This window comes from Leptodactylus fuscus, chromosome 6 (assembly GCF_031893055.1).
Source record: "Leptodactylus fuscus isolate aLepFus1 chromosome 6, aLepFus1.hap2, whole genome shotgun sequence".
Taxonomy (NCBI): domain Eukaryota; kingdom Metazoa; phylum Chordata; class Amphibia; order Anura; family Leptodactylidae; genus Leptodactylus; species Leptodactylus fuscus.
This window is the reverse complement of record NC_134270.1, coordinates 151,902,451-151,927,679: the sequence shown is the minus strand read 5'-3', so window position 1 is coordinate 151,927,679 and position 25,229 is coordinate 151,902,451. Positions and strand designations below refer to the sequence as shown.

The 25,229-nt window shown below is 41.8% G+C and overlaps 2 protein-coding genes across 4 annotated transcripts in view; one reads left to right on the top strand and one right to left on the bottom strand.

Moving 5' to 3' along the window:
• Positions 1–25,229, top strand: part of CPNE1 (copine 1) — a 340,171-nt gene that overhangs the window by 80,212 nt on the left and 234,730 nt on the right. The window lies entirely within an intron of this gene.
• Positions 14,951–25,229, bottom strand: part of LOC142208848 (rho GTPase-activating protein 39-like) — a 74,472-nt gene continuing 64,193 nt past the window's right edge. For all 3 annotated transcript variants that reach the window (XM_075277609.1, XM_075277610.1, XM_075277611.1), the window contains 3 exons: positions 24,504–24,595; positions 23,079–23,248; positions 14,951–19,492 (listed from right to left, as the gene is read on the bottom strand). In XM_075277609.1, coding sequence (XP_075133710.1) covers positions 19,298–19,492; positions 23,079–23,248; positions 24,504–24,595 — 457 coding nt within the window. In that variant the 3' untranslated portion in view covers positions 14,951–19,297. The remainder of the gene's footprint in view (positions 19,493–23,078; positions 23,249–24,503; positions 24,596–25,229) is intronic.

The following is a 25,229-nucleotide window of genomic DNA, read 5'->3' as shown; positions in this document are numbered from 1 at the left end:
TAGCACTATATTACATGCAGAAGTACAGAAGTACGATCCTTCTGAAGTAGCGGGGCCAACCCTCATGGTCCCGTGAACTGCGGTTTTTACCGCAGAACGAAATCATCAGCTATTAGGCTTATTTACTATACCTCCTGATGAACCATAGGGGAAACGCGTTGAGGTCATATTTAGTGAGGAGGAGGGGGATGTTAGTAGTGTCTTCAGGCGGACATTCTCTCCCTAGGGATCGACGGGGTAGAGCTGTATAGTTACATAGGTCTGACGACTGATCTCCTCTTATTAACCCCTGCTGAGCTTCCTCATGTTACATCTAGGGTGGGAGTGATAGCATATGTGGAACGCTACATGAGCATTATTTAATGATATTTAGGGCAAAGAGGGCAAGATTTGTTTAGTGAGGGTTGCTGCCCATTGCCACTATATTGCTCAACAAAGCATGTAATATAGTGCTATCTGCTTTCCCTTTACCCCTTGTTTTTACTTGGGTCTACGTTTTATATTGTCTAAAATAAAAGTTATATTTTATTTCTACTGGGGAATTTTTCAGTGTACGATATGTAATTTAGTCCCTATACCCTGTGTATTCTGTCTTGTCATCAATATCAGATCTGGGAGTTGGAGCTCTAAGGCTGCGTTCACACAGGGTTGTTTGGCTCAGGAATTTGGTCAGGAACCTGACTAAAATTCCTCCTCCAAAAAATGCCTCACCATACAGTCCTATGGTGAGGTATTTTTAAGAGGAATTTGAATCCGTTTCCTGACCAAATTCATGAGCCAAACAACTCCATGTGAATGCAGCCTAACACCCGGCACCCCCACGGTTCAGCTGTTCTCATCAGTTGATACAGAGAATGGGGCAGGAAGTAGGCAACTCTGTTTTCTTTGTAAAGGCTTAGGTCTTGTTCTTAGGTCAATAGGAGCTGATCTGCAGTATTCTGGTCTGGCCACTACACAGAGAACAGCACTGTCTGCTTTGTGCTCCATTCTCTGTGTTTACTGCTGAGAACAGCTCATCAATGTAGGTGGCATCTTAGGATAGGTCATCATATGTTTAACACAGAAAACTCCTTTAAGTTGACCCAAGTACTACCATGAACCACTAAAATGTTTTAAGACCATTTATGCCATATACATTTAATTAGAATGTCAAATTTGTTGTGATTTTCTTTTACATTTTTTGTTATATATTTTTCATGCCCCTTTTACATTATAAAAACTAAGCCTCATAATGTCCAATCCTTACCTGTTCTTTAGAAATTTCTTTGTGGCAGTCATCTTATTGTCATAGTTGGATAGCAATGAAAGATAACATCTATATAAAGATAACACAAGAGCGCACACAATAGGAGATGGTCACACTTGACTTTCTTTCTCATTCTGCACAATGACATCTCAACATGACACAGAAAACTCACCCATAGAAATAAACATCTCACATTCATTGTTCCTATGGTCCATGTGACTACTGTAAAGCATACCTCTAAGTGTTGTTAAGAGCAGCTCAGACTAGATGTCCACCCCCATAATCATGTACAGAAAACAAAATATCTAAAATAAAAAGTCATATGTTTCTTATCTGGTTTTAATTAGGTGATATATTTCTTTAAAGTGAATGTCCATGTTATAATACCATGATCTTTTCAATCCACAACTCTGTGCTTAGTTTCCTGATATGTTTCTATAGATATATAAGTAGATTTCAGAGCTTTAGATGCATAACAATAGTTATCAAATTCTGTCTGCCTGTATCCACCACTAGGGGGCATGTAAAGCATACAATGAGTCTTTGGAGTGTGGGATGTAACTCATACAAACTCCTTGTAGATGTGTCTTTGGTCAGATTCAAACCCAGGACTCCAGCACGTCGGAATAACCACAGAGCCTTCATGCTGCTTTTCTGTTCCAGTCTAGCACTGCCCACCTGACAGTAGAGAGCCCAATTAGCATATTGGAAGCTAAAACTAATAGAAATTTTTTTTTCATTGAATGCCAAGACCAATTTATGATGTAATACTGATTTTAAAACTGCTTTAAAATAACAATTCTGGAGCCGCCTTTCTTAGAACTCTTCATTCTGTGTTCAAGTTGTTATTTCTCCTTTAACCCCTTCCTGATGCCAGGTCTTTAAAGATTGTGATGATGTACAGCAGAGACTCGGGGTTAATGCCCACGACCAAAGTTCACTCTGATTGCGGGTATTGCACTAGGCTGTGTCCTCCAAATTAAAAAAATAAATAAAATAAGGCCTTTGGGACTGGTCCGCACTGGCCTTGTACCTTAGCAGGTCAGCTCCCATGCAGCGAGGTTGCAGGAGCCTTATAAAGGCTCCTAGGCTGGTCATAAGAATAGTACTATTGAGGCTGGTCTATGGCTGATCAGCCTCAATAGTAATGTAGTAACTCTCCAGTTGTATAGTTGTATTGCAGGGACAAGCCCCTAGGGTGCCTAATAAAATCACTCCCATTTCCCTAGAATACATACAAAAATTAAAATTGAAAAAATGTCACCAGGGCATAGGGTTTCGATTTATGAATAAATTGACATCTGGATATTTTCACTCCTTTTGTCCCTACACATTCTGACAAAGCACTGACATGGACCTAGAGCTGAATGCCCTCACTAGCTATAGGTGTCAGCTCTCCTGGGGAAAAGGGTCAGTAACAGTTTGGGGGTTGGTGCCAACACACTAGCAAACACTTTTTAGATTTTACCATCAGTATCACTTTAAAGAAAAAAAGTTCTATGATTTTGATAGGTCTTAAAGGGTTTATGGTCTAGATAAAAATAAGTAAAATTAATCCACTTTCCTAGAAGGTAATTCAAGACTTATTGGAAAGTCGTGAAAGACAATACACTGGCTTAATGTTTCCATTTTCCAGGTGTTTTTCTCATTTGGAAACTTTTATACAGCCAAGTAATCTTTATTTTGCTTTTGTTGATCAGTTTTCTGAGTTGGAGCTAAGCAGTATTTACATACATTGCAGAGCCTTGTGTATTTTCAGGCAACGGAGTGAACTTGGCTGTTACTAGAAGTCTTGAAGTAATTTACAGTATTTCTAGTTAATAAAAATACCATTCTCAGATCTCATATCTATCTCTCTCCTATCTATCTATCTATCTATCTATCTATCTATCTATCTATCTATCTATCTATCTATCTATCTATCTATCTCTCCTATCTATCTATCTATCTATCTATCTATCTATCTATCTATCTATCTATCTAATCTATCTATCATCTATCTATCTATCTTTTCTTTGTGCTTTAGTGTGTTTTCCAGGGGCATCTTCAAGAAGAACCTTCCCTCCTTTTCTCCCCATGTAACTGACAATATAGTCTAGTCTTACTTCCTTGGCAGATAGGTAATGTGTGGGATCTCTATTAGTGAATATACAATCATTGGTAAAATAAATAAATAATACACTAAGGCTAGGTTCACACTTGCACCAAGCTGTCCGTCATTCAGGTTAGCCCCGGACCCGATAGACTATTATGGGGTCCATTGGGTGTTTGTTGGGTTTCCGCAATATTATACTGAAAAAAGTCCTCTGTGCAGGTCTCTTCTCTTTGCCGATCTTTGGTTGAATCTGCTCTGATGCAGAGGTGAAGCCATAGGTAACAGGTTGTTGTAGTGGACTGAAGCTGTCTCTGTATGAAGGTAATGATGATGTTTATAAGCGATCACAATATTAGAGTGAACATTTATTGGGGAAAATTGTACAACTAGCAGAGGCTCTAGTACCTGATTGGGTCACCTCTAGGCTAGATACAAGATGAGATATGGATGGACATGGAGGATATTACTCCACTTTTACTTTCACTGTTGTCTTGCAGAGCTGGGGTCCTCAAATCTAACCAAAGACACAAGGTCTACAAGGAGTTTCTCTGTTCTCCCCATGTTTGTGTGTGTTCTCTCCAGGTACTCCAGTTTCCTCCCACACTCCAAAAACATACTGATAGGGAATGCATACCTCCCAACAATGTTATACCATAATTGTCCGATTGTTTTTTCTTTATAATATTGAGCATTCCTTAGATAATTTGGCCTAAAATTCTTTAAATAATAAATTGACAGATGTAAATGAATGCACAAATTTCGTTTTTCTGTACTGTAGTTAGTGGCTATATCGTGCTTTACCATAGCTCGCTCTCCATTTTACATCCTCCACCCTATTTTTTTTTTTCCACAAAAATTTTAGCATGTCTATGTACAAGGTGATGGTTATAGAAGAATATATACCTCTCATTCACACCTTAATCCTCTAGTAGATAAGTATTACCTTCCTCACCTTACTAGAAACTCCATTTTGTGAACAAAGAAATTTTATGAAAAGATCTTCGATAACATTTGCTACTGATGTATTTGATGTGTTTGTCCAGCAGAGGGCGAGCTTAGCATAAGCTTTGAGTACAAATAAATATAGGGTGTCCCTATAGAAAACGAACGCCATATAAAAAGCTTGTATTTCTTTGCATTTTATGGTGTTTTTTGCTCTTGGCATTTTTATTCACACAGCTGGGGGGGGGGGGGGGTTGTTTGTTTTTTTGACTACTGAAATCAATAGGAAAGTGCCTGGGGAAAAAAAAACCCGCTATGCCTTACAGTACCAGCAAAGTACATTTTCATTAATATTTTCATAAGAAAATATTGTACCTCTCATATGTTTTGGATCCACTTGTGTAAACTACTGACTGTGTGAAAGTAGTCTATTAGGCTGCGTTCACACAGAGTTTTTTGGTTAGGAAAAATTTGCTCAGGAAAATTCATTTTTGAGGCGTTTCCTGAAGCGTTTTTTGAAGCGTTTTCCACCTGAAAAAATCAATGCAAGTCAATGGGAGGCGGAAAATGCCTCAAAAAACGCCTCAGAAAAACCGATAGCGGTTTTTCTGTCTCCCATTGACTTGCACTGAATTTTCAGGCGGAGAAAAAACGCATGAAGAATGGACATGTCGCTACTTTTTTTCCACTAGCAGAAAGTCCACTAGTGGAAAATCTGCTAGTGGAAAAAAAAGCAGGTTACATAGGACTGTATGGTGATGTGTTTTTTTTGGTGCAGGATTTTGAAACGGATTCCTGACCAAATTCCTGACCAGGTCTGGTTTTTGGCATTGTCAAAACTGGACCGGAAAACGCGTGAGAGTTTCCGGATCCGTTTCCTCTTGGGATGTGGTCATGAATTATATTTTAAAAAACCACCTGGTGTTTCCCGATCAGATTTATGACCAAAAATCGTGAGCAGGAAAAACCAGCTCACATTGACTTGCATTGAAGCTGTGAGCCGGAAAACGCTCAGGCTTCAAAAGAGAATGGACATCTCGCTTCTTTTTTTGCCTCCTGCGGAAAAAAACGCTAGTGGAAAAGACTCAGAAGCGTTTTGTATACTTTGAATGGTGATGCGTTTTTTGGTTCAGGGTTTGGAGGCGGATTTCTGACAAAACCCTGACCAAAAATCTCTGTGTGAACTTAGCCTTAGGGTCTGTTCATGTGGTGGAAACCTTTTCCGCCGTGTGAATTCTCTGCACAGCTAGCCGCAATGGGAAGCCGATATGCAGTGCATCAGCATTCTGTCGTGGCATCCTGCTCCTGATTAGGCCTGAATGAACGGGCCTAATCAGGAGGGAGACTCAAGCCACGGACACGGCAGCTGAGTCATCTTCGGAATCCATGAGAAGATAGGGCGGGTCACTTCTTTTTCCCGCTATTTATTTATTTATTTATTTTTTCCCCCATAAAGCAAGCAACTCCCATTGAAATGAATGGGAGCCTTTTTTTGCAGGAAGATTTTGAGGTGGATTCTGCATCAAAATCCACCTGCAAAAAACTCCATGTGAACATACCCTTACCCTCCATGGATTACAGCTTTATTCCCCAGCCAGCTTCCAGTGTTGGACTGACGCTAGGTTCACACCTGTGTTCAGGGTTTCCGTTCAGGAGGTCCGCTTGGGAACCCCCCCGGACGGAAACCTAATCTGCTTAAAGCAATTACCCACGGAAACCCGCAGACCCCTAGACTATAATGGAGTCTGCCAGATTTCCACCTGCAAAGGGCAGAAAAATGCAGAGAGAAAAGTACTGCTTGTACCCAGGACTTTAAGGGGATTCATGGTTGGGAACCCCAAATGTAGATGAGGTGCAGGTGTGAACCTAACTTGAACTGCAACCAGGATAGGGAGCAGGAATTATATTCACATCACAGTCACATGATCAAGGTCCTGATAAGGCTAAAGTCACATCATCTTCATTTCTGTCCGTTGCCCTGATCTGTCATTTGATCAGAACAACAAAATGTAAAACTAATCTAATGAGCAGGCTGGATGTTATATTAAGTCTGAAAAGTACATTAACAGGACAGAGTAAAGCTTCCAACATATTTTTTTTTTAACAATACAGTGACTGATGACGGATACAGACAGAATGTGTTCTGTCCTGCTATTCTTTTTCTATTGTACTGATCCTATGATAGATCAGAGCAAAGGATTAAAATTAAGCTTATGTGATTTTAGCCTCAGAAAGTGTGTGTATTAGATTTGTAGTCTATGTTTTACGAGTATACAGTCCTATGAAAAAGTTTGGGCACCCCTATTAATCTTAATCATTTTTTGTTCTAAATATTTTGGTGTTTGCAACAGCCATTTCAGTTTGATATATCTAATAACTGATGGACACAGTAATATTTCAGGATTGAAATGAGGTTTATTGTACTAACAGAAAATGTGCAATATGCATTAAACCAAAATTTGACCGGTGCAAAAGTATGGGCACCCTTATCATTTTATTGATTTGAATTCCCCTAACTACTTTTTACTGACTTACTGAAGCACAAAATTGGTTTTGTAACCTCAGTGAGCTTTGAACTTCATAGCCAGGTGTATCCAATCATAAGAAAAGGTATTTAAGGTGGCCAATTGCAAGTTGATATCCTATTTGAATCTCCTCTGAAGAGTGGCATCATGGGCTACTCAAAACAACTCTCAAATGATCTGAAAACAAAGATTGTTCAACATAGTTGTTCAGGGGAAGGATACAAAAAGTTGTCTCAGAGATTTAACCTGTCAGTTTCCACTGTGAGGAACATAGTAAGGAAATGGAAGACCACAGGGACAGTTCTTGTTAAGCCCAGAAGTGGCAGGCCAAGAAAAATATCAGAAAGACAGAGAAGAAGAATGGTGAGAACAGTCAAGGACAATCCACAGACCACCTCCAAAGAGCTGCAGCATCATCTTGCTGCAGATGATGTCACTGTGCATCGGTCAACTATACAGCGCACTTTGCACAAATAGAAGCTGTATGGGAGAGTGATGAGAAAGAAGCCGTTTCTGCACGTACGCCACAAATAGAGTCGCCTGAGGTATGAAAAAGCACATTTGGAAAAGGCAGCTTCATTTTGGAAACAAAAATTGAGTTGTTTGGTTATAAAAAAAGGCGTTATGCATGGCGTCCAAAAAGAAACAGCATTCCAAGAAAAACACATGCTACCCACTGTAAAATTTGGTGGAGGTTCCATCATGCTTTGGGGCTGTGTGGCCAATGCCGGCATCGGGAATCTTGTTAAAGTTGAGAGTCGCATGGATTCCACTCAGTATCAGCAGATTCTTGAGAATAATGTTCAAGAATCAGTGACGAAGTTGAAGTTACGCCGGGGATGGATATTTCAGTAAGACAATGATCCAAAACACCGCTCCAAATCCTCAGGCATTCATGCAGAGGAACAATTACAATGTTCTGGAATGGCCATCCCAGTCCCCAGACCTGAATATCATTGAACATCTGTGGGATGATTTGAAGCGGGCTGTCCATGCTCGGCGACCATCTAACTTAACTGAACTTGAATTGTTTGTCCAAAATACCTTTATCCAGGATCCAGGAACTGATTAAAAGCTACAGGAAGCGACTAGAGGCTGTTATCTTTGCAAAAGGAGGATGTACTAAATATTAATGTCACTTTTCTGTTGAGGTGCCCATACTTTTGCACCGGTCAAATTTTGGTTTAATGCATATTGCACATTTTCTGTTAGTACAATAAACCTCATTTCAATCCTGAAATATTACTGTGTCCATCAGTTATTAGATATATCAAACTGAAATGGCTGTTGCAAACACCAAAATATTTAGAGCTAAAAATGATTAAGATTAATAGGGGTGCCCAAACTTTTTCATAGGACTGTATATTATATGGTGTGTCTGCAGTATGTCTAGTGTAGGTTGTCAAAGGTAATACAGATTACATTTAACACATACTCTCCCCCATCTTTTAAGACTACTCCCTCCTCTTCACCTCTGAGCAATGTCATCTTTATGCATCCAGATCTGAACATAGAGATCCAGTACTTCACCCTTGGAGAATCTGGTTCAGAGTCTGCCGAATATCAAGGGAAGAGAAAGTGCTGCATTGGGAACTTTTTCCTCCACTGGTTTCAGTTTAAGGGCCCATTCCCATGAAGTAACGCGGTGCTCAATCTTACATGTAAACACGTGTCAGAGTCAGCACTTCAAAACAGAATCCCATTGACTTCAATGGGTGCCGTGTTACGCGCGCTACACATTGAAATCAATGGGAGGATTTTTAACCCATTGATTTCAAAGTGTAGCGCGTGTAAGACAGCACCCATTGAAGTCAATGGAATTCTGTTTTGAAGCGCTCACTCTGACACGTGTTTACGTGTCAGATTGAGCGCCGTGTTGCTTCGTGGGAACGGGCCCTAAAAATGACAGACACCCAATGGACCCCATTATAGTTACATGTGTAGCTTCTGTCTTAGCGGTCCGCTGCTCCATTGTTTGGCCTATGCTGTAGGATGACTTTAAACTCGTAGTAGTTTGGGACAGTTGACCCGTGGTACTTTGTGAACTCCCAACATCTTGAAGGAGATGTGCCATTAATGACACACATTCCCTATCTACAGTAAAGGGGATAAGTATCTGATTGCTAGGGGGAAGATCGCCGGCTCCCCTAATGAATGGGAGGATGGGGGACTAAAAATCCACCTTAAGGCCTCCTTGTGAATTAAGTGCCAGTGCGCTTGTATGACCAATGCTCCATTGATTTCTATGAGACTTCTGGGTCCGTAATGTCCAGCAGCGCCCACAGCCCCATAGAAGTGAATGGAGAGCCGATCATGCAAGCGCACTGTAACTCCATTCACAATGTGGATTTTTTTTCAGTTTCCCATCCTCCTAACCACTGGGGAACTCAGCAACTGGATCTCCAACAATTGGCCACTTATCTCCTATAAAAGTCCATAATGGAACAACCCCTTTAAATCCCTATGAACCATTTGTGCCTCCCGATCCTTTCCTTACCATGCTGCCTGCACTTATACTCTCAGAGGTCACAGATCCTGCCGCCTGCTTTCAGCCTACATTAATATGACCACAGTCTTTCATAGTGTTAAATGGACAGCCTAGGACTGGGGTCAAAAGCCCAAGTGTCCAGAGCTGTCACTGACAAAGGAGATGTTTTCATTGCAGAATGACTCCTTGTTTTTGGCCTTGTCCTAGTCAGACTTGTTTTCTGTGTCCTAGCCAGATATAGAGCGTACAGATAGTCTACTCATTACAGAGGCTTCCTATAGCGGTGCCTGGTTTTAATTACTCATACTACGCCCCCTCCACCCCAAATATCACCCTCAGAAGAGTTCTGTTTGGCAACAGAAAGAGGCAGAAATAGAACCAGAAAATACTAAATGATCAGCCATCTATTTTTTATTAATTTTTTTTTTATAGTTTTACAATATGGCTGCTTTCGGTCTCATTAATTTTTAAGGGACGTCAATGGGCTATGACAGACGGCAGTTCATGTCAGATAAATCCTTTCCACTTACATTTTATTGGAAAGCCAGTAAAAATTAGAGCCAGATGGTACACACTCTCTAAATATATCTGGTGTAGAAACGCATCAATTGTGGGACATAAGGTTTGTATCATATAATGGTTCTCTTTAGTAATAGCGTAACTAAGAGGGAGGCAAGCCTAATAATATTGTATATATATATATCTCAAAGATGGCAGCATACTATTTTAATACAATAATCATTACATACCTAAAAGGGAACATGTCACAAACAATATATACCCTCTATTCATTGGATAGAAGATAAATAGCTGATCTGTGGGGGTTTAACCTGACTAACCCCAAGAGCTGGGGGGTGTTTTACCCTTAGCCGTGTCAAACCCCTGATAGACATAGAAGCGTCCCAGTTTCTATTTACTTCAATGGGAGCGCTATCCATCATCAATAAACGGCATTCAGAGAGGGGTGAAATGATCCCCATATAGGGATCACAACGTACATTTTTTTTCCTATCAGTATGTCTTTGGAGTATGGGAGGAAATCCACACAAACACGGGGAGAACATACAAACTCCTTGCAGATGTTGTTCTTGGTGGGATTTGATCCCAGGACGCCAGTGCTGCAAGGCTGCAGTGCTAACCACTGAGCCACCGTGTTGCCCAAATGATCTCCATTCTTAGGATCGGTGGGTCATTCAGCAAAGTATCCCATAATAAAGGATAAATATTATTTGTGGCATAAGCAGGTTCAGAACTGACCTGGGTCCTGTGACTAAGGGGGGGGGGGGGGGGGGTCTGTTATAGACTGTTGATAGGGGCCCAGGAGCTTCAGGTTACCCATAAAATTGTTTAGCTGTTATGGCCAGATTTAGGATAACTTTACACCTCTGTTGGTTCCTCTATTTTCAACTATTGGAACAGAAAAAAAGGAAGTGCTGGAAACCGTCATATGATGACCACCAACATCACCCCGCAGGCCCTACTGTCTATAATGAATCCATCATTTTGTTGGGCAAAATAGCTATTTTGTCTAGGATTCATGACAGAATCTGATAAGATGATCCCTAATAGAACCTTTGACCCAACTCTGACCCTGTTTCATTGAAGTTACTGACTATTATGTGACTATTGTTCCTATGTATGGAAACTCTTAAAATAAAACCCCAAAGTTTTTACTGTCTGCGGTAGAGATCTCATAAAACATACAGAGCATACAAAGAAGACCGCCTCAGTCCCTAGGGTCGCTTCATTAGTCATTCAATCACATGAAAAAGTATTGGAATGTGAATTGTGTTCTATTTTTAGTGAATAATTTTGTTGACAAAAATAACCATTTATTGTATAAGTAACGCTCCTTCTCGTGTATCCCGGAATGATGGCAGTCTAAGGCCAAGGTTTATATCATAGCGAAAGTATTCATTGTGCTGTATTTATTCTAAGTGATGCAATATGTATTGTGTGATAGACTATGTTATACACACATGGGCAGATTTACTATTGAAAATGTCCCAGGATTATTAGGCAGACATTGTGCCTGTGGTACAGATGTGAACATAGCCTTAGGCTGAGGCCCCACATTGCAGAAACGCAGATTTTTTTTTGCAGATTATGCTGCTTTCTTTGAACCAAAGCCAGGAGTGACTACAAAAGGAATGAGAAATATATAGGAAGTCCTTATACCGCTATACAGTAAAAATCTGCAACAAAAATAGCTGCTTTTCTGCAACTTGGGGCCTTAGCCTAAGGCTTTGTGTCCCCATAGATTTAACAAGGGAAGTAAAAAACAAAGGGAAAAGTGCAATGAAAAATGCTATGGAACAAATGTAATGTGTTTTGTTTTGTTTTGGGGAGTTTTCTGCTGCATTGTTTTTAGCTGTGTTCTGCAATGTGGGGCTTTATGCATGCTCCCATTGAAGTAAATGGGATGTGTTTTGAAGCGCTCGTGTATACGTGTCTGAATCACTAAACTAAACGTAAACTCCGTGTGAAGGGGCCCTTAGCCTGAAGATGATTTTATGTACACACTCACTAGGCCTATGTGTGTGTTTTTGTGACAATCCATACGTCCCAACCGGATTCAGGGTCATGTCCCGCAGTCTCGGTTGGAGGAAGCAGTATCGGAGGAGGCAGGAGCTGTCCTGCTTCAACACTGTGCTCCGGCTCCGGGCGTGATGTGATGACGTCATCACATCGTGCCTGGAGCCGAAGCTCATCGCTGAAGACTGAGACTGCAGACAGAACGGCAGGGGATCGAGGAAAGGTGAGTATCAGTGTTTTTATGTTAACCTAAAGACAAATTGAGCAGGAACAGTAACCTGGGGCAGAGATGGAAGGAGAACGTTATACAGGGGGCAGAAATGGAAGGGGAACGTTATACTGGGGGCCGAGATGGAGGGGGAACGTTATACTGGGGGCAGAGATGGAAGGGGAACGTTATACTGGGGGCAGAGATGGAGAGGGGACATTATACTGGAGGCAGAGATGGGGGCACATTATACTCAGAGCAGAGATGGAGGAGGCACATGAAACTGGGGGCAGACAAAGGGGGGGACATTAAACTGAGGGGAGACGAAGGGGAGACATTAAACTGGGGGCAGATGAAGGGGAACATTATAATGTGGGAACATATAATGGGTGACTGTAGGGGATTATACTTTGTGGGGGCACATGAAAAATGAATGAGAACGGGCGGAGTCAATGTAAAAGTGGGCGGAGCACTGCACATTTTGTCCCTCTTTCTGTTTTTCAAAAGTTGGGAGGTATGACAATCTGAGAAGTGCAGAGGAAACAATAAGATCAGAAAAAGAAAATTTCTAAAACCTCCTGCACAGTGAATTAATCTAGTATTAGTTCCCTAGTAATTCTGAGATCTATCGCTGCCTCTGCTGTGTTGGGGCCTGCTGCTCTCCTGACTACAGATCTAAACATTTTGCCCCATTTTAATGAGGACCTACATGTTTAGACCCAGCTACATTGAGAATCGCTGACTGCCTGCAATGCCTGCTGTATATTCTAAACATCCACTGGGCGTGGAGATGATTCACTTGGCTGCCATTTATTTGGCATTTACCCAGCATTCCCTTGGATTGTTCTCACATTTAATTGCTGTAATTTGGAAAAGGTCATAAATAGTGGTGTGCATGATAGAAATTGGTAGCATGATGGGGTGGACGGGTCCGTGGACTAGAGATGTAAGGCTGGTTTCACATGGCCAAGTTCTGGTCGGAAAACTTGGTCCATGTATCATATAGATTTATACAGGTCTAGACCAGTGGCGTAACACAGGGCCCGGGACATTAGGAGCCCGGCGACAGCCGCTACTGCTTCGTTGTTTTTTTTTTCTTAATAAGCCATTACAGGCTGGAGTTACTCCAGCTGGTAACAGGCCCTATTTACTTACTGATCCTGGCAGGGGCCAGAATCGGTATGTGACACCACGGGCCCCACAAACACTATTATTATACTTGAGGGGGGGGGGGTCTTTTCAAGGGATAGGTGAGTGACAGTGTTTTTTATGTTTGTATCCCCCCACCCTTTGGGTTTTCGATTATTATACTGTGGTGTTTGAAAAGACCCCAGAGTATAATAATTCTTCATGGGTGTCCACAGTGGGGCATAATACTGTGTGCAGGGGCCACTATGGGGCATATTAGTGTGTGCAGGGGCCACTATGGGGCATAATACTGTGTGCAGGGGCCACTATGGGGCATAATACTGTGTGTAGGGGCCACTATGGGGCATAATAGTGTGTGCAGGGGCCACTATGGGGGATAATACTGTGTGCAGGAGCCACTATTGGGGATAATACTGTGTGCAGGGGCCACTATGGGGGATAATACTGTGTGCAGGGGCCACTATAGGGCATAATACTGTGTGCAGGGGCCACTATGGGGCATAATAGTGTATGCAGCAGGGGAGGGGGTAATTATTCTAGAGTTCCTCATAATTTTTTTTCCCTATTTAAGCACTGTATACAGTCGTACAATTCAGTATATGTATTTATAAGGACACACACATTTTGGCATGGTTTAGCAATGTAAGTAAATGGACACATCCACATTTACGCCAACAGCACCCCACAGGTGTAAGATGAATCAGGCTGAGGCAGTTTGGCAGCAGACAGTATGTTAGTGGGTGTTTGAGAACATGTTGTAGTAATAGTGAGAAGGATGAGATAAGCCCATAATGTTAGAGAAGATAAGCTACTGCCCAGAGCAAAACATGGCCGCTGTATTAGAGCAGGTGTCTGCTGTACTGCTTACTGGATGGAGTATTTTATTACAATAAAACTGCCTCACTGTTTGTACAATATGGTGCATGACAACATATAGCTCGTGCTCTATTATTTTGTTTGTTTCATGGATCCCCCACATACAATGTACCCCTGCAATGTAGGAAGGCTCCATGAAGATGCCCGCTCCCCCCCCTCAGGAGCAGAACTGCCATGACCAGTGGATGCTTTTCACGGCTGTTTCACCTCCAGTCAGGTACATATAGACTCAGACCTTATACAAACATCAGTCATTGTTTGCCAAAACCAGGAGCGTGTCCTAAATCCAGAATATATGCAAATAGGCACATTAGAGCTCTGTGCTGCTGCTCTGCCTCATTGTTTCCCTGCTCAATCGGCACGCCCACATGCAGCCCCCAACGTATGGTGCCGCATCCCTGGCTCCATAGCCTGCCCACACCCAGCCATGCACCAATAGGAGGTGCGTGGACAGACCATCGCTGGCGGAATGCCAGCTGCTACAGCCGAGCCGGAGGATTCTTTGGAGGGTGACGGTGGCGATTTGGGGTGAGTGACCCACATTTAAAGTAGCCTATTACCTTTTCCTGGGCAATATGTGTATATGAAATTTCAACAAAATCCATTCAGCCGTTTGGCTGTGATTGAGGAACAAACATCCAAACTCACAAACTTTCACCTTTATAATATTAATAACACACACACACACACACACACACACACTTGCAGAGTTATGGACTGCCCAGAGGAATAGACTCATCTGCCACTCCAGAGTAGGTTAAATAACTAAATAGAAAACTTCTGTAGAATTTCAATCTAGCGCTACTTAATAACACCACAAGTCAAATACAATGTAAAATATTTTTATTTGCTTATGCAAAATACAAAAGCAGAAAAAAGTTGCAGATTAATCAATGCATGTACATATTACAGCCAAAGAGCAGTTCCAGTGTAGAACAGAAACAAAACTGCAATTGCATGCTCAACTCATACCATACAAACATTTCTGGAAACCCAACCACATTTTATGCGCAACGTAAAGAAGTTTCGCCAAATGGCACAATAGTAAACAAAAAGGAATCTGTATCATGGCCGTCCGGAGGTGGAAAACCAAACAGAATAAAGCATCATACTATTCTATACATCGGAATTTATACACCTCAGCATAGGAGAAATCAATATCAAACCAAGTCGTTTGCCAGGGCACATGTATACATTATATGTATTGTATGTATAGAGTTGTAGGGATTTTTACAGGAATTTGTAACAGATTTAAAGGGGTTATCCAGGACTAGAAAACATGGCTGCTTTCTTCAGAGAGAGTTCCACTTCCTATCCTATTGTCTGATGGTCGCATGGCTATGTGGCAGCTCAGTCCCTTTCAAATTGCATGAGACTAAGCTGCAGCAGGACTATGTGACTGCCAGAAGGGGAAGTGTAGCGCTCTGTGAAAGGAAGCAGCCATGTTTCCTAATCCTGGATAGTCCCTATATAGGAAAGATGCAGGTAATGCATTGCTTAGCTTATATCCATCTGACCTTATGTTTCTCCTGGCTGCAGAGTATCGCACTATGGTATCATCAGCACTAGTGTGTCCAATGGAATACGGTGACATGACAGGCATTCACTATAACTGCAGTGGTGTAGACGAAGCATCATGTAGCACCCAATGAAAAAAAATAAAATGGTAGTCCTCTAAAGAGACTACTAGCCTCTGTTCTGGCTAGTAAAGGTAAGTCCTCACTGGGCACTGCCCTCTCTACCTCTATTACCTCTGTAGATATTAATAGGCCAAATGGAAAATGGGTTGTTAAAGGCACAGAACCCTGTATATGACATGTCAGTCTGACTGCTAGTGATCTGGAGGAGAAATCCTATGATTTATCAGAAGTCTTAGATATGGTTGATATACATAGCAGTCTATAAAATGATTTGAGGGGTTCTTAAAGGGGTTGTCTAGAATCAGTTAATACATGTTATTGTTTGTATCAGGAAGAATTTTCTGTATCAATTCCTCTTAGTTTTCTAGATCTTTGCTTACCGTCATTCACTGTTTACTTCTAGTAGATACATGGTTCATGGTCATGTGATGGACACATGGCCTCAAATGCCACCTGTGTGCTCGTCACATGACCACAGACTGTATATATCACATGACCATAGACAGATTTTTATCCACTGGTAGTAAAATTGAATGACTAGAAAAATGTGAGGAATTGATACAGAAACTATATTGGAAAATTGTACTTTTTATTATAAAATTAATAACATTTATTTGCTGAAACTGGACATCCCCTTTAAGGGTTCAGTAAAATTGGCCAAAGAGGGGAGGGAGGAAGAAAAATAAACCATTATCCCTTACCATTCCTGCGCTGCTGTCACACTCGAACCCTGCAGCCTTACCATGGAGGCCAGTGAATGGTTGCAGCTACCTAAGTGTGCCAATGGTAGAGTCAGGAGAAATAGTGGTCACTGCTATAGACCACCCACTCCTATATGTTAACCACTTAGGATCTGAGCACTTCCCCCAGTAATAAGCATTAATAAGCCGTGTGTGATGTGTAACAAAGCAAACAGAGACAATAAAAAACCCTGTACAGTAGTGGTCTGCAATAGTGTAACAGTGAAAACGTGACCATCACAGTAAGAAGACACAGTCAGTGATCAGAGAGTCGCCCTGTACAATGGGATGTTATGCTTCAGGACTGCAGCATGTGTACAAAGCGTTACGTTATCTGGCACATTATGTAGCGTTCTGGTGTCACATTTATACAGGTATTGGTGGTAACTTCCTATGTACTATGCAGATGGCGACATTCCAGTGAATTGTCAGAACATGATATATTTTAGCACAGATTTCACCCACCGCAGCGGCAGGAAAGGGGCAGCCCCACGTCAGCACAAAGAGAAAGTCACAGTTCAGTGCTGACCATGTGCGCCATCTGCAGGCCATGTATGCAATGATTCTTGGAGTCGGCTCATGTTCTAGAGATTAGTAGATTGCCAACTTTATCGATAGAGCACCAATGTGTTACAGAAAATAATAGATAGAAATAAATAGGTGTTTGTGTGGGCAATATTGAAGGCCTGGGGAGCAGGAAAAAACCCAAAAAAATATTACTCTTTTTTTTTTTCCTCCCCAGAAACAGCACCAGTCATAGACCATGCCAGGTTTTAAAGGGGTGACTGCTAATGTTACCAAATGTATAACAGGAATCTGAGCAATATACTGGTATACGCTAAGAGGTTCTGCACCATTTTACACTGGGTGATACTACAGTAATGTTCTGCTTCTGTTTTTAAGGGCCATTTTAAAAAAGTGGGTGATTTTCTTTTTCTGTTGACCCACTGATCTGTTTTTAATAGACTTGGATAAATGGATCCATTGATGTGCGTTGTGACCCCTTTACTCTCTACACTGCACGCCGTCTGTTTCAGAATGACCAGATAATTACAGTTTCATCCTATTCACTTCTATGGGATAAGGCTGTAATTACATCACACGGCCACTATGAGACAGATGGCGTGCGATATAAATAGTGAAGGGGTCACGGCACTCTGAGATGAGATGTCATGTCCAATATCTTCGAGGGAGCTGAGCTCTAATACCAGACACAGTCCATAGACAAGACACTATTTAGTAGTTTCAGTCAATGTCCCAGTCACCAAGTCTGTCTTAGGCGGCACGTCTGACTCCATTGCATTGTCTGCTGAAAATCAGAAGAGGAATAAGCCCTTGACAAAATACAATGGACCCTATTATAATCAATAGAGTCACCAAGCTCTATGTCGAATTGCTGTTTCAGCAGCCCACATCTCTGTTGTTCGGGTCCTAGAATTGAAAATCTGAAAACCTAAAAGGCTAGCAAGGTTCAGAAGCAACTGTTACCTTACACTGAATTATGCAGGGACTGATATTCTACAACATGTCAGTGGGAAACAGGAAAACCGTAACCTGAACAGGTAGCATTAAATTACTACATCCTGAGATCTAGGTCTGCTGTCCAACAAAAGCCCAGGAACAATACTATAATTCACGTGGACCTTGTAAATGATGCATTGTCCTCTGCTGGAGATACCGAACTACAGGAACTTTGGTACTTAGCAAAGCCATGACTTCACAACAAAAATAAAAAAGTAGTAGTATCACCCGGGGTAGGAGATCATGTAAGAGGACGTGTTTATTGTCACACAAAGCATGTCTTATGTTCAAGTCGCATTCAATAGTAAACAGTGAGAAATAAATTCACAGAGTCGTAATAACCGCCAATAAACTGGTCAGGTCTGCAACGACCACTAGTGGAATAACAAGAGGCTGACATATTGTAATGTAGGGTCACAATGCTGACAGCGGGCTCTGACGTTACAGCTGAGAACCTAAAGCGAGTGTCACCAGAACCAGGAATATCATCCCAGTCCTGGAATACTAACCTACAGGGCAGGGATCATAGGTTAGGATGACCAGAACCCAGCATACCTATCACCCCAGCCCTGCAGATAGATAGGTTAGGGTTACTAGACCTCAAAATATCACCCCAACCTTACAGATAGATAGGTTAGGGTCACTGAAATCAAATTGCGGTTTCCCCTTATGAATCGGCACCTCCATTGTTGAGATATTGCCTTTTTTAATCACTCTTAGGAGCAATGAGAATATTGCCCTCATTGCTCTAAAGAGCATAAAAAATACAGGTGATATCTCAGCAACAGAGTCATCAATTCACAAGAGGAAAACGCCTATTGATTCAGGTGACACTAACCTATCTATCTGCAGGATTGGGGTGATATGCTGGAGCCTGCTGACACTCCCTTTAAAACAAAATTAAAACACCAAGATTAAAACAAAATAAAATATAATATGTAAAATATATTAAGAGATCCGGTCCCTCCGCAGAGCTAGCACATAGTAAGAAGCCTTGCGTTCCCCTTATCTTACACTACAATGGGTTGCTGGATGAGGTAAACCTCTACAGGATGAAACATTGACAGTGAGAACAAAGAAGTGGCCATTGTTTTCCACCACTGAAGAGCAGACAAGCTTTTACAAGTTCCCCGAGCACTTCTGATGAAATCCGTGTCATGCCTTTGGCACTAATGACCTCCAGAAATCTCAGATCTGAGAAGTGCGAGGAATATCCTGACACTTAAGTAGATATGAACCCTCTGGAGGGACCGCACCTTTATTCTCTTAAAAAACGAGAAGACAGTTCTATTATGTACAAGAAACAAAAGAAAATGGCCGACTTTTACACTCTTACAGCAAACCCCTAACAAAACTGGTGTCTAGGTGGACGATCAGCATCCTCAGAAAAGACATCTCCTTCCGGGTGTTCTCAAAAATAATTCTGGGGTCGTCTGACTGACAGCGGAGACAATTTGGAGCCATGACCATGGCAAGATTGTTGACATCCATCTTGGTTGTGCCCACGTTGGAAGGCTGAGAGAAAATCTGTTTCAGAAATAGAAAAAAAAACCATCATTTTTTTTTATCTTCTCCACTAAAACTCCACTATTATGAGATGCCAAACTGTGCCAGCACCGTACGGAAAGAGATACTTGTGAGGTGAGCCCTGTCTGAGAATGGCCATAAACATTAGATAGTTGTCAGAAAAATACTCTCTTGGCCAAGTCATCTCAAATGACACCTCATACACAGGCATGGTCATGTTGGCAAGTGCCAAGTGTGCATGTGCTCCAAATAGGGAGAGGGGAGGAAAATGCTGCCAGACACCTCTAGTAACTTACTTGTCTAAGAACAAGAGGATTCGGCGTGTTTAAATTAAACAACCCAATCTTTATCTCCCCCAAGATGTGTGATTTCGGGAAGTCAAGGAGGCGCCCTACACCTTACAGGATTGTCCGCTCCCTATTGCTCTGTATCTCAACATAAGTGTAAAGTGAGACTGAACAAATTATGGTTGTTTGGCCTATTAAGACGATCAGATTACAATGACAGATACTGAAGGTACAAATGGTCTTGTTGAATGTTGGTCGATACTTCCGTGTGCTCAGCTTGTACATGGACAGATATGCTGAGAGGCGAGACTGTGACGTGATCCCGACTGTGCCTCTTACACTAGGCTGTAATAATAGTAGTGTGAACGTAGCCTAACTGAGGGTCAGTGCCTAAGTAATGCAATTTCACTATATTTGTAGTATACAGTGAAATTGTACACGCATGTTAAACACTAGGGAGGAATTTATCAACTCGTCCATGACAGTTTTCTGGTGTATATACATAATAATGCGTCCCTTTCCTGCGCCAAGTGTGAGCCACATCCCCTGCTCTACAACGCACTTCCCACTTTCTGCAATGTGTAAGGAGTAAGGGTGGGCTTGTCTCCACCAGACATATATTATAACTCAGATAACTTGTACTAGTTATATAGGAAATGTGTGCCAACTCCGGACCGCTGCACATTTCCATTCTGGGGAATAGGCATGTGCCTGATTTATTAAAGGGTCAGAATTTAAGAAATGCCAGCCTTAATAAATTCCCCTCACTGCAGAAAGGTTACCCAAAACCCATTTACACATATAATACAAATGTATGTGATGGCGTGAGTAAGGCCGGGCACACCGTCTGAACTGTATCGGCTGCCATCACCCCTGACATGTGAATCGTCTGTGGTTTTATGCAATTTCAATAAAGTTGGAGAATCACGATTTTCAGCGCTAGAAGATCTGTTTTCATTCTACTTGGACTCTACCCTGGTTTATTTCCGCGTGATGAAAAAAATCTTCCATATGGTCTGGATAAAACATTCTTTCACATAAATATATACACAGATATATATATAAAAACATAAAAGTGCAGAAAGTTTCTGACGACCCCTCGTGTTTACCAGATGAGTTGTTAGTAAAGCCATGAAAGTCCTTGCTGGGCAGTAATAAAATATGTCATTTAGGTCACAAATTCTGCTGGACCTGATGCTACACAGAGGAGATGCCCAATGTGCCGTATAATGGGGTCTTTGAATGCTATACGAATTAATACAGAGCCTGTTACCCTTAAAGGGGTTGTGCTGTTATGGACATTTATCTCCTATTTACATCACTGGCGACCAGATTGCGGGGTCCTCCAGTGATCAGGAAGATGGGGGACTGAAGGCCTCCTTATGAATGGAGTGTCAGTGCACTTACAGTGTTGGCCAAAAGTATTGGCCCCCCTGCAATTCTGTCAGATAATACTCATGTTCTACCAGAAAATGATTGCAAGCACAAACTCTTTGGTATAATATCTTCATTTATTTTGCTTGCAATGAAAAAACACAAAAGAGAATGAAAAAAAAAGTCAAATCATTGATCATTTTATACAAAACTCCAACAATGGGCCGGACAAAAGTATTGGCCCCCTCAGCCTAATACTTGGTAGCACAACCTTTAGACACAATAACTGCGCACAACCGCTTCCGGTAAAAATCAATGAGTTTCTTACAAGGCTCTGCTGGAATTTTAGACCATTCTTCTTTGGCAAACTGCTCCAGGTCCCTGAGATGTGAAGGGGGCCTTCGCCAAACTGCCATCAAGAGATCTCTCCCCCACAAGTGTTCTATGGGATTCAGGGCCGGACTCATTGCTGCCACTTTAGAAGTCTCCAGTGCTTTCTCTCAAACCATTTTCTAGTGCTGACCTGAAGTGTGTTTTGGGTCATTGTCCTGCTGGAAGACCCATGACCTCTGAGGGAGACCCAGCTTTCTCACACTGGGCCCTACATTATGCTGCACAATGTGTTGGTCGTCTTCAGACTTCATAATGCCATGCACACGGTCAAGCAGTCCAGTGCCAGAGGCAGCAAAGCAACCCCAAAATATCAGGGAACCTCCGCCATGTTTGACTGTAGGGACCGTGTTCTTTTCTTTGAAGGCCTCTTTTTTTCCTGTAAACTCTATGTTGATGCCTTTTCCCAAAAAGCTCTACTTTTGTCTCATCTGACCAGAGAACATTCTTCCAAAATGTTTTTGGCTTTCTCAGGTGAGTTTTGACAAACTCCAGCCTGGCTTTTTTATGTCTCTGGGTAAGAAGTGGAGTCTTCCTGGGCCTCCTACCATACAGTCCCTTTTCATTCAGACGCCGATGGATAGTACGGGGTGACACTGTTGTATCCTCGGACTGCAGGGCAGCTTGAACTTGTTTGGAGGTTAGTCGAGGTTCTTTATCCATCATCCGCACAATCTTGCATTAAAATCTCTCGTCAATTTTTCTTTTCCGTCCACATCTAGGGAGGTGAGCCACAGTGCCATGGGCTTTAAACTTCTTGATGACACTGCGCACGGTAGACAAAGGAACATTCAGGTCTTTGGAGATGGACTTGTAGCCTTGAGATTGCTCATGCTTCCTCATAATTTTGCTTCTCAAGTCCTCAGACAGTGCTTTGGTCTTCTTTCTTTTCTCCATGCTCAATGTGGTACACACAAGGACACAGGACAGAGGTTGAGTCAACTTTAATCCATTTCAACTGGCTGCAAGTGTGATTTAGTTATTGCCACTACCTGTTAGGTGCCTCTGGTAAGTAACAGGTGCTGTTAATTACACAAATTAGAAAAACATCACATGATTTTTCAAACAGTGCCAATACTTTTGTCCACCCCCTTTTTTATGTTTGCTGTGGAATTATATCCAATTTGGCTTTTGACAATTCTTTTTGTGGTTTTCCATTGAAGACAAATTAAATGAAGATAATAATACCAAAGAATTTGTGCTTGCAATCATTTTCTGGAAGAAAATAAGTATTATCTGACAGAATTGCAGGGGTGCCAATACTTTTGGCCAACACTGCATGTGACCAGCGCTCCATTCATTTCTATGGAGCTCTGCTGGAGGTCACAGTCACAAGGAGACCTTGGGGAGAATCTTGGTCCCCTGTCCTCCTGACCACTGGGGGGACCTGGTGATGAGGACCTTTAACCCATTCCTGTGGGTAGGGGATAAATAACAATGTACGTTACATTCCTGCTGGGTTTGGCTGCTAATATATGGAAATAGATAAGAAAATTGCAGATGAGGGATTGTCTTTACCGACTGTGATAACATACCTGGAGGAAGTGGATGAGGTAACACAGCACCAGCCGGTTCAGCTCAGGAAGCTGCTGCACGACGGACACTGCGGCATCGGGGTTTTCATAGTTACTAATGCATTGCTTGTAGAATTGTTGCGGGATCAGCGGCTCTTCCAGCTCCCGATACCAAAGCTTCAATAGGGACGCTAAGGGAAAAAAATAAATACATTTTGCCATTTTTCTTTGGTGTCTATAAAAAAACAACTGACTGAGCAGGTGGACATGCACACTGCTATACACTCAGAGCACCAGGTGGCGCCACACTATGTAAGTAAATGCCTTAACTCTTCACAAGAGCATTTTTGATGGTAAACATTGTAATTTTTATTATCTATACAGCGGCTAAGCAAATTGTGCCACTTCCTGACGGCCTCTCTGTAATTAGGTTTACTAAGATAAAATTGAAGTCCAGCAAATTCATAGCACAGATTCCTGAAAACATTCTCCATTTACCACGTGTCCTAGTAATGCAGCAGGAATGGCAACTTGTCATCACCATCTTATGTTTCCATATAAGAATGTATGTGATAACAGCTCGCCTCAACACATGCATCACAGAAGAGCGACGCGTTTCCAACCTCATATCATCCACCATACATTCCATAGTGTATCCGAAATACAACAGCTAATAAGAGAAGTATCACAGACACTATAAGGTGCACGGTCTATGGGGAACAAAACTAATACTGGTGTTAGTCAGACTTAAGTTTAGACTTTGCAAACTAGGGGGTTATTCACATTACAGTGGAAAACAGGCGTGTCAGATGGCCGCATGACAATGAATGACTATATTCACATATCTACGTTTTGACAGACTGACAATCTATATCTTTGTCCATTTGGACGTGTGAATAGAACCATAGGTGTTCATAGGTTTTATGACAGCCATGTGAGGTTTGTTCAAAAAAACGTATGTCACATGTCAGCAATGCACTGATTTTTACTGGATGTTTAGCCTGTAAAAAACAGAATGATCATGAGAATGAGGCCTAGAGGAAAAAATAAGCATCATGACCTATCGAAAGGTGGATCCGCCTCAAAAAGTCACCTGCAAGAAACTCTGTGGGAACATACCCTTAGACTGTCTAGTCTTAGTTTCTGTTCAGCGTCACCCAAGAAGTCCCACCTCTTTTCATAAGCCCCACCCTTTCCCAGTAAGCCCCACCTATTTCATGGACAAAGCACAGAAAGTGTGTAAAGCATGTCCCCCAGGTTCTTAATGCAAATTCTTCCAGAATTCTGGCAATTGTTATTCGTTTTTCTGTCCCGCTGTATTTGTGGTATATGTTAGATCTGCAGGTATGACGTAGGCTACTGAACCTTAAATATTCATATGTCTATATCTGACATTAAACTAAAGCTTTAAGTGACAAGATCAAGCAACCCCTAATGGATACTTACCAGGAACGGTGGGGTCAGAGAGACCGTCTGGAATTGTCCAGTGCTCGACCTGCAGCTTTAATGCGTTCACTTCATCAATATCACCAGGAACTCTGCAAGAAAATAATTAAAGAAAAATATTACACAAGTCATAAATCATTGCTGTGCATTGCAGTAAAATAGAGGTGTGAACAGTGACTTTATGGTCATGAAGTCATTTGGCAATATGATTGCAGGATAGGGCTAGGTTCACACTACCAGTTATAAAGGGTAGGAGTGACTGATACAGATGGAGTCCCCCTCCGTCTCATGTAAAAAACATGGTGGAACCTTTCTTCTGTCATGCCTGTTACTTTTCTGATGGAAGAAAGAGTCCCGCATGCAGGAAAGTTTCCATTATGTTCTTAACATGAGTGAATAGTGACAAACCCAGAAAGAAGGAAGCAATGGATATTCATAATGGTAGTGTGAACAACACCTAAGAGTTACATGGGAAATGCAGAACAATCTATGGGCAGCATGTTATAGAGCAGGAGGAGCACAGAAAATTCCTATGGTATATAGTTCAGTGTGGACCGAAATTATCCATTGAAATCTCTGCTCTTTCTTTGACAAAGTCCAGGAGGCCGTCCTGTCAGTGTTGTATACAGAGATGGCTGATAGTCACTGATACAACCATTTTTCCTTATCTTTATAGCAAAGAAATGGAGATTTTAATAAGTAAAATATAAATTATACTGAATCTTC